A 10,274-nucleotide genomic window follows, 5' to 3' on the forward strand; every position below is an offset into this window, starting at 1 on the left:
GGAAATCTACGTCCTAACTACGATGTCACCAGAAAATCCTTTTAACCCTATGCTCCAACCTTCCACGCCATTCAAGTGTAATTACATTTCATGGGAGGTGCACATCAGGTCACGTGGAAGGTTACGGCGTAGATTTCAGGGATTTTTCTCATCATGAATGTATTAATGTAGTTTAAAATGCTCTGCACAAACACTTTTTGACTCTTTTAGGCCACAGTAAAGTGATGCCAGCCAGAAAACAAGTGTTCCAGTATGTGTTTTTTGTGTTTTTGTGGGTTTTTTTCTTCTCTTCTTTGGTTCTTCAGTTGTATTTTAAAGATTCAGGGACAGGGGCAGGTTAGCTGAGAGTAAATGCTGTGCTACATTCATATCGCCCTACACATTAATGTCAAATAAATTAGATTAAGATTTGCAAGCTTAGCAAAATTAAGGCTATAAAAGATCCATAATGCAGCTCTGCATTTCAATCCTGTCAGAGAACAATCGCGGTACATTTAATACATGTAATTAATCGTCTTTTCCTTTCTTTTTTTAGGCTTGCTTTATATATTATACTTCATATTAAAGATTGACTTCAGCACCACAATCCAAAATATATGACTTTTAATTAAGCCTTTCTTCTCTGCGGGCTCTTTTGAAACACACAGAGTTGGTGTTTAGTTTGAAACGGAGACTCTGAGATCATGTTTTCCTTTTATAACGTCTCGTGTTTGCTTTAGATAACACAATCTGCCGCGTGCGTGTGTTTGTGTGTGTGTGTGAGACCCTTAACATTAATTTCCTGTTTAAATTAAACTGATCAGAGTCATGAGCTTAATGGGCACGTTCTCTTTACATTTCTGTCTCGTTGTCATCTTATCTTTAATGTTGTTGTGTACACGTTCTGTTATTTTTACAGCCTTTGCCCTTTATTTTCGCCCTCGTGACCCCCCTCCCCCCATGCTGTGAGTTAATGAGTTTTATAGTAATGCACAAAGCTGGCAGGTGAATGGATAGTTCTATAGAATAAAACACAAAAGCGGCTAAATAATCACCTACCATGGAAAATGCAGACAAAAGACGGCCAAGCTTCATTTCTCCAAATAACATGTTGTGTTTGTCTAAGTGAGACAGTCACTGGGTGTCACGTACGTTCACACAAACACACAAACGCATGACCTGCTGTCATCTATAACATAATCTGAAGATCCCACTTCCTCTTCCTCACATTTAACCTGATGACTGCCGGTGTCTCGTTTTTGTTGCAGTGATGATCGATTGATTAGTAAGAATGTGCAACTTTATGATTGGATCCCAAAAAACTAGTCATCACACACAGTACTGTGTAAAAGTCTTGAGCCACCCATTATTCTTTATGTTTTGGCAGGTGGATGATTTATTGAAACATACATGGATATACATATACAGCATATACAGTAAAAACAGAGCTTGTACTATTCTAACGAGCTTCAGAGTGAATATTAAGTATGAGTGCCTTTATTCTTCAGCTCTTTGTCAGCTCTGTGAGGATCTTCAGGATCAGTTCTCCAGGGTTCATGAAGGATGTTCAAAGCTCTTCTTTGGATGTTTCTGCCTTTTGTTCTGTTCTCTGTCAGGATGATCTCACAGAGATCTGGCTCTGGGGAGGCCCATCCATTACAGGAGAAGAGATCTTTGGTAATAAATGTGTTTGCAAGTAAAGCAGCGTTAAATGAACGTGAAGTGCAGTAAAGAGAAGGATGTTAAACGAGGCCAGGACTCGATATGAAAGGTGAAACTGTCAGACGCAGAGAGGGGAACAAATGAGCGAATAAATTAATTTGGGAGTGCTTCGTCTGTGAAATCGCTTTCTGTGGACTCCTCGCAGCCTCTCCGTGTCTCTGCACAAACTGCTGAGCAGAGAAATGCTGCAAACTCTGCTCAGCCTGCCGGAAGCTGTTTTTCTTTCATGATGGAGACACATGTAGTTTTTTTTTGTTTGTTTTTTTTGATGATGGGGACAAACTGGAGCTCAGCATCAGAAACAGTGGCATGTGCATGAAGCACAAACTGAGCAGCGTCTTCTGTTGTTCTGCATGTTTTGAAAGGAAAACTGCAGTTATTACTGGCGTTTTTGTAAAACACACACAGAAATTTTTACTTTAAAAGCCTAAAACATTTCAGCACTTTTTCACGGTTATTATCTTGTGTGTGCACAGCGGAGCTCGAAGTTCCAATGACACGTTGTAAAATGTGTCATTTTTTTCATTTAAACCTTCAAACTGTCAAACATGCCCTACCTCCTTCACCTCCACGCTGATTTAAGGTTAAAAGGTCTGCAGCATGTCCCTCTGAAGGGTTTTTGACTCCCCTTCACATTATTACATATTATTGTTTCTTTGTAATCAGATTATGAATATTTGAGGAAAGCAGCAGGTGTTCGTGATGGAGATTAAAGCTGATAACTTGATATTCTTCCTTTCTTCCTTTGGAAACATGATCTCAATAAACCGTTTTCCATTTTGTTCCTTTTCCTGCAGTTTTCTCCCTTTGATAAGACTGTGCTGGCGTCCTGCTCGTATGACTTCACTGTCAGGTAAGATCACCTGTGGCGTTTCTCTCTTTTCGACCTGTTCACAAAGCGGCAACTGAGCTTTGTTTATTTAAGGACCTTTAAACAAGGTTCTCTGCAGCTCAGTGCTGGTAGAACGTTAGGAGCGCTAACAGGCGAGCAAGCATGTGGAACTCATTTTGTTCCACATTATTTTGTGAAAGCTGCTCTACAAGTTTAATGTGTTTGCACAGAGAAATGGAGAGAAAACATTAGAGAGCAAAGCAAAGCATGAACCCCACTGAGCTCATTTACACATTAAACAAAGAAAATAAACATGTGAACAAATAGTTCAAGATGTTTAAAAATGATGGGCCTGACGTCGCTTTGCTCTTTAGTTATTCAGCTCCGGAGGTTAATGCAGAACATTATTCACAACAGGCGTATTTAAAAATGATTGACGTTGTGAGCTGCAGTGGATGCCAGAAATCAAAAGTTTAATCTGAAATTTGAAACATCTCAAATAAATCAGACTTAAATAAATGAAGAGATCACCTGAGTTCGACGTTTCCTGAAGCTTCGACTTCACTTGAGACAAAATGGACAAAAACACGAACAAACTCCAACCATCTTCACAGCTCCTTGTGGTTTCCGCTTGTTTTTACCCCCCAGCTGAAAGCCCTGGGTACCAAAGAATGAGTGTGAAAAAGTCCAAATTCCCAGTGAGCCAGTACATCATGTGGAAGAACGAGCATCTACTCTGGACAAATCAACTCCGAGGTCGGCTTTAAGTTACAAAGAGGAATCCAGGTGCCAGCGGTTATTTCAGGGCTGGGGCGTGCAGCATGTGCACGGTGTGGATGACCTACACCTGCAGAGTAATGAGTCTCCTCTCTGGGTCTTTAAGATAACCTGTAAAGTTTTTGTCATGCAAATTTGATTCTTTGAAAGGAACTTTCTTTCGAGGTTAAAGGAGCAGCGATGTGATGTGGCCTGCACAGTATTTCTGCTCCTTTCCTTTCAGTTACTGCCAAAGGGAATGGATGGTGTCATCACGGCAGAAGCAACGAGTCAGGACACTGAGGGATAATTTGCGGTAAAGTTAACCAGTGTGTGAGATGGAGGGACGGACACAGAGGAAGGATGAGCTGCTCCTTTATTGGGCCACAGAGGATGAGTTAATAAAATGTGTAATTTCAAGGGAGACTGCCTCTGTGCTTCTCATGAGAATATATCTGATCCGTCCTCTCTGTCCACTCGGCTCTTTAAAACCACAGAGGAATCGATGTTGTTCTGCGTGTCTGTCAGGCTGTGCGGGCAGATGATGGATAAACAGATGCAGTTAGATGGATGAAAGGTGAGGTTGCCCTGTTGTCCGGCCTGGAGCAAGACGTTGTTTAACAGTGATTAATCAGTGAAAGGAAAACGAATGAGGAAGCAGTCTGGCAGTCGATGAGTCATTTAAGCCACTCAGTAGTTAAAAATGTGATCATTTTGGGCTTTTTTCTTCTCTAATGTGAGGAATGTGTTTGTTTTGGGGACTGTTGCTCCGACAAAATAACTCATTTGAAGATGTTGCTTCAAGTTCTGAGAAATTCTCAGAGGGGTTCCCAGAGCTGGCCGCAATGTCTTTCGAACCAGGCGGATCACTCTGCCCCAAGATGACCACTTTAGGGTTACGCCCTCTCTGTGACATCATACAGCTTAACGGGACAGAAACAACTGGTTGACTTGAGTGTTTGGAGCAACCGGAAAGCTGAGGGAGTGTTTAGTTTGCAGGGATGATGTTTTAAGAAGATCCAACGTTGTAACAGTGGATGTACGATGGAAAATGAGTGACAGCGGGTCTCTGCTCATGTTGCTCGATGCATCTCTGTGCTGCACACGCTTAAGAAACGAACAAAAAGCATTCAAGCTCTAAGTTTATCTTTAATAAAGACAGGATGTGAAGCTTGTATGCTAATTATGCAGTTTTGGTTGATATGAAGTGTCCTTGATTACAATTATCATGATGAGTGAAGTCTCAAGTTATAAATAAAACTTGGACATAACGGCATCCGCCTTTAAAAGTCTAAACGATGTTTCAGATAACACATCTGTAACAAGGTTCATTATGTGGTAATAAGCAGCTGGAGGTAACTAAGAAGCCACTATCTGTACCTACAGCGTTTTCATATGAAAAATAAATACCAGAATCCGTTCGGACCAAGTTTAGATCGCTTTCAGTCTGGTTTGGCGCTTAATTTTGTCCTTGGCACAAACTTTTCCTTCATGTAGTCTCTCTCTGGTTCCTCTGCCTCTTCAGTTCTTTTAATTTTTTTCTAGTCAGAATCAGCTTTGACCAGAATAAATAAATGATGGATACGCGACCAAGCGAGTTTTTCCTTCTCACTCCTTCTCTGTATTATCATCTTTACAATATAAAGTACTGATGGAGAAACAACGGAGGCAACAGTAGTTGTGATTCGGTGGTATATAAATAAAACTTGTAAACACATTATTTTGGATTCTTCTGTTTCTTCGTGTGATCCCAGTCCGAGTCCATTATGATTATCCAGTTGTAGAATTGGTTTTGTGCTCTTGGTCTTGTTTTAGATTGACTTTGTTCTTCTTATGCTTCGCGTCGCCGCGATCAGGGCTCTGTTTGGGTCAGATCGTTGTTCTCGAGAATTTCTTTACGTCTCTGTCTGATTTTGAGTCTGAGTGTCTGCGTAATAGATAAAACATGAAAGTATTTAAAGTGCTTGTATTGCACGGTATAATTTGAGTGTTGAAGTGCTGCTGCCTGTTTGTATTCAGCAAACCTTCCTTGCATATACAAAGTGTTTTTCAGAATTTATTGTCCTAAATCATTTGTATTCGTCACTTTTATGCCAGAAATCTTTCTCTGCAGCCTCGGGGCTTCATTGTAAAGGACGGCAACAGTAAAAACCATTGTTTGGTGCTTTCTTAGTGTTTCTGTGGATTATTACTGCAGATGCTGACGAGCTCACAGCCGCAAGCAAAAATCTGCTGGAATCTGGCAGGTGTGTGTGTGTGTGTGTGTGTGTGTGTGTGTTGTGTGTGTGTGTGTGTGTGTGTGTGTGTGTGTGTGTGTGTGTGTGTTGTTGTGTTGTGTGTGTTGTGTGTGTGTGTGGTGTGTGTGTGTGTGTGTGTGTGTGTGTGTGTGTGTGTGTGTGTGTCTCAGGGCAGCCCAGCAGTCTACATAGAGTATCTGAGCCAATTAAAGCTCGGATCAATAAAACACGGGGTCTGACACAGACCCAGCTAACGGCACGTCCCGCTTTGAGCTGTCCGTCTTCCCTTTGGCGTTTTAGCTGTTTTTCCCTCAGTTATGTTTGGCATCTTAAATGTCTGCTGTTTATTTCCGCGGGCTCCCTCTTTCAGCTCGCCACCAATCTTTCCTTTCATCCTTTGTTTGGTGTCTTGTCAGCTGCAGGAGGAATTGAGTCATGCAGAGAAACGTAATTCACCAAATCACGCAGAGCTTAAGATGAAAACACGGCGAAACCAGCAGAGCGGGTCCACTTTGAAACTGAGTGATGAACGGCTCAGCAACATAGAGCTTAAAAGCTCTATGTTGCTCCTAGTTTTGGTATCAAGTCGTTTTTGTAACAGCAGCAGGAAGTAACTGATTGATATCATCCTAGAGGTGATTGATTGACCAAACAGGTGTGTGTGTCTGTGTATATGTGTGAGCGTGCATTCACATCTTTGTGGGGACCAACAGTTACTTATGAACAAAATGCCCTGGTCCCCACAAGTTTGAAGACAACTTTGAGACTCAAAATGTGGTTTTATTGACAGGTTACATTTAGGTTATGGTTAGGTTTAGGCTGAGGGTTAGGCATTCATTTTTCATGGTTAGGGTTAGAAGGGCTCGGGAAACATTATGTCAATTAGATTCCCCACAAGATATGAATACCCGATGTGTGTGTGTGTGTGTGTGTGTGTGTGTGTGTGTGTGTGTGTGTGTGTGTGTGTGGCCTCTTTGAAACATAGCAACGTGATGCATGTTTGTTTTGTGTTGAATAATCCAAACACAGGATATGAAGACAATTATCACTTTGTGTGCATCTGTGGTGTGTGTGTGTGTGTGTGTGTGTGTGTGTGTGTGTGTTCGTGTGTGTGTGTGTGTGTTGTGTGTGTGTGTGTGTGTGTGTCTGTGTGGAATATGTGTTAGAGAGCATCCCTCAGGTGTGACAGTCGTGGGCTCTAATAACCCCAAAAGCAGGAAACGCCCCTCTTCACATTCATGTCCACAAGCTCTCACACACACAGCAGTGAGTGATTTTCCTCACTTGTTGGTATTTGGGGTCACAGTAGAACATCTGTTAGCATTGTTGCTAATGCTCGCTGCGAGCGCTCCGACTGCCTCCATGTCCAGACATTCTGAGTTCTGTGCAGGTGTGAATCTGAGCATGAGTTATTGTCTGTCTTTCTGCTGGCCCTCTGTCTCTGGGCAAGCCCTGCAAACTTAGATCAAATAAGCAGTTAAGGATGGATTATGGATGTATACATTATTTATGTTTTGGGCACTCATTGTGAAATTTTAATTATTAACATGTTTCATTAATGTCGTAGTCACGGGGGGGAAACAATGGTATAGGGACCGCAGCATGGTCAAAGTCATTGTCTGAAGCAGTTGCTTTGTAGACGGGGAGCAGGTCTGCTGCTGTCTGCAAAGCAAATTTGTCAAGGCAATAAAATGCCAATAAGATGGATTCAGTTTCTCAGTTTGTGACTGAATGGGGTCAACTGAGTGGGTGAACTGGTTATTACATGCAGTCTGTTTGTGGTGATAAACTGGTGAAAATCGTAAATCTTCATGCACAGATATTCATGTTAATGCCTTTCATTCAGAGTCCTGAGAGAACCTCACAGATCTGAAAGAGAAATTCGAAAAGTCACCGAACTGTCCGAGTCAGACTGGGATTGTTGGGAGACAGATAGCCTCCCGCCAGGCGACCTGTGGTTGACAGTGGGCGCAGAGCAACACGTTCTCAGCGATTAATGATTTCCCAATCATTAATCGCTTTGGAAAACACTATCTAATACGATTAAGATTGTGGTTAAGGTTAGGGTTAGGATAAAGGTTAGAGTTGGACACGGCTGGAATGCGTGTTACCGCCGGGAGCGTCGTTCCATTGTATGCCATCCACAATCCGGCGCGTATCATAGGGGTCACCTTTCGCGTTCCTATGGGATGCCTCGAGACATGACAAATCGTCGGTATGTTACGCGTTGGGGATGAGAACGGTCTGCGCAAAGAGAGATTAAAGGTGAGGCATGTTCAAACTCAGTTTGTTACCGCAGCTACTTGTAATCGTTTTTTTCTAGTCATGGGGCGGTTGCCGTCCTGTCCTGAGCGAGCCATCATACACAAAATATTCACTGATTTGAACCAAAACCATTTTGTTTTCCTAAAGTTAATCAGGTGAATAACTGAAAACGTTTAAATGCTTGTGAATATTATCCTAAACACACCACCACCACTGCTGCAGCTAAAGTGAACTTTAGGCAGTTTCAGTGGTCAGTACTAAAAAAGGTGCTACGTTAGGTTTGAACTCCGACTCAGTAAACATCCCTGCTTCTGTGGGCTTCCCTTTGTGTTGAGACACGTGTGGAAGCAAACACTCACCTAATCCACCTGTACACTCACGGATATACACAACACCACACACACACTCACACACACACACACACACACACACACACACACACACACACAAGTTGTTTTAATCACTTTCTGTCCTGTGCTTGAAGTTTGATTTAGGCTTCTGCGGGAAATCTACGTCCTAACTACGATGTCACCAGAAAATCCTTTTAACCCTATGCTCCAACCTTCCACGCCATTCAAGTGTAATTACATTTCATGGGAGGTGCACATCAGGTCACGTGGAAGGTTACGGCGTAGATTTCAGGGATTTTTCTCATCATGAATGTTTAATGTAGTTTAAAATGCTCTGCACAAACACTTTTTGACTCTTTTAGGCCACAGTAAAGTGATGCCAGCCAGAAAACAAGTGTTCCAGTATGTGTTTTTTGTGTTTTTGTGGGTTTTTTTCTTCTCTTCTTTGGTTCTTCAGTTGTATTTTAAAGATTCAGGGACAGGGGCAGGTTAGCTGAGAGTAAATGCTGTGCTACATTCATATCGCCCTACACATTAATGTCAAATAAATTAGATTAAGATTTGCAAGCTTAGCAAAATTAAGGCTATAAAAGATCCATAATGCAGCTCTGCATTTCAATCCTGTCAGAGAACAATCGCGGTACATTTAATACATGTAATTAATCGTCTTTTCCTTTCTTTTTTTAGGCTTGCTTTATATATTATACTTCATATTAAAGATTGCTTCAGCACCACAATCCAAAATATATGACTTTTAATTAAGCCTTTCTTCTCTGCGGGCTCTTTTGAAACACACAGAGTTGGTGTTTAGTTTGAAACGGAGACTCTGAGATCATGTTTTCCTTTTATAACGTCTCGTGTTTGCTTTAGATAACACAATCTGCCGCGTGCGTGTGTTTGTGTGTGTGTGTGAGACCCTTAACATTAATTTCCTGTTTAAATTAAACTGATCAGAGTCATGAGCTTAATGGGCACGTTCTCTTTACATTTCTGTCTCGTTGTCATCTTATCTTTAATGTTGTTGTGTACACGTTCTGTTATTTTTACAGCCTTTGCCCTTTATTTTCGCCCTCGTGACCCCCCCCCCATGCTGTGAGTTAAAGAGTTTTATAGTAATGCACAAAGCTGACAGGTGAATGGATAGTTCTATAGAATAAAACACAAAAGCGGCTAAATAATCACCTACCATGGAAAATGCAGACAAAAGACGGCCAAGCTTCATTTCTCCAAATAACATGTTGTGTTTGTCTAAGTGAGACAGTCACTGGGTGTCACGTACGTTCACACAAACACACAAACGCATGACCTGCTGTCATCTATAACATAATCTGAAGATCCCACTTCCTCTTCCTCACATTTAACCTGATGACAGCCGGTGTCTCGTTTTTGTTGCAGTGATGATCGATTGATTAGTAAGAATGTGCAACTTTATGATTGGATCCCCAAAAAACTAGTCATCACACACAGTACTGTGTAAAAGTCTTGAGCCACCCATTATTCTTTATGTTTTGGCAGGTGGATGATTTATTGAAACATACATGGATATACATATACAGCATATACAGTAAAAACAGAGCTTGTACTATTCTAACGAGCTTCAGAGTGAATATTAAGTATGAGTGCCTTTATTCTTCAGCTCTTTGTCAGCTCTGTGAGGATCTTCAGGATCAGTTCTCCAGGGTTCATGAAGGATGTTCAAAGCTCTTCTTTGGATGTTTCTGCCTTTTGTTCTGTTCTCTGTCAGGATGATCTCACAGAGATCTGGCTCTGGGGAGGCCCATCCATGACTGATAGTGTTCCCCTATATGTTCTTCTATCCAGGTATGATTTAATTATTAGCATCAAACTGATTGTATTTTTCTTCCTTCATAATTCATCTGTTTATCAAAGATCTCCAACATCACAGACTGACCTGCAGCTGAGACCATGACAGAGCAATCTGTCTGAGAGACTGCAGTCAGTCCAAATTGGGCTGCAACTGTTTGGAGACGGGTTGCCTCCCACCAGACAATCTGTGCAGTTACTCTGCAGTCAAAAGACGCTGAGGGTGTTACACGATCAACATCTGGGCCTTTAGTTGGTTGCTGGAATTACTTGCAGTTCGTCATCAAACAAAGAAGAAAATTCAGTGTA

At 41.7% G+C, this 10,274-nt stretch overlaps 1 protein-coding gene across 3 annotated transcripts in view; it reads left to right on the forward strand.

Annotated features, from left to right (window-relative positions):
• Positions 1-10,274, forward strand: part of pex7 (peroxisomal biogenesis factor 7) — a 53,779-nt gene that overhangs the window by 23,930 nt on the left and 19,575 nt on the right. Inside the window, exon 9 of one of the 3 annotated variants that reach the window (XM_042226246.1) lies at positions 2,499-2,554. The exons of the other annotated variants lie outside the window; for them this stretch is intronic. Within the exon in view, the coding sequence (XP_042082180.1) occupies positions 2,499-2,554 (56 nt within the window). The remainder of the gene's footprint in view (positions 1-2,498; positions 2,555-10,274) is intronic. 3 annotated transcript variants of the gene reach the window in all.

The sequence above is a fragment of the Haplochromis burtoni genome, unplaced genomic scaffold (assembly GCF_018398535.1).
Source record: "Haplochromis burtoni strain Fernald_Lab_line unplaced genomic scaffold, NCSU_Asbu1 Contig_203, whole genome shotgun sequence".
Taxonomy (NCBI): domain Eukaryota; kingdom Metazoa; phylum Chordata; class Actinopteri; order Cichliformes; family Cichlidae; genus Haplochromis; species Haplochromis burtoni.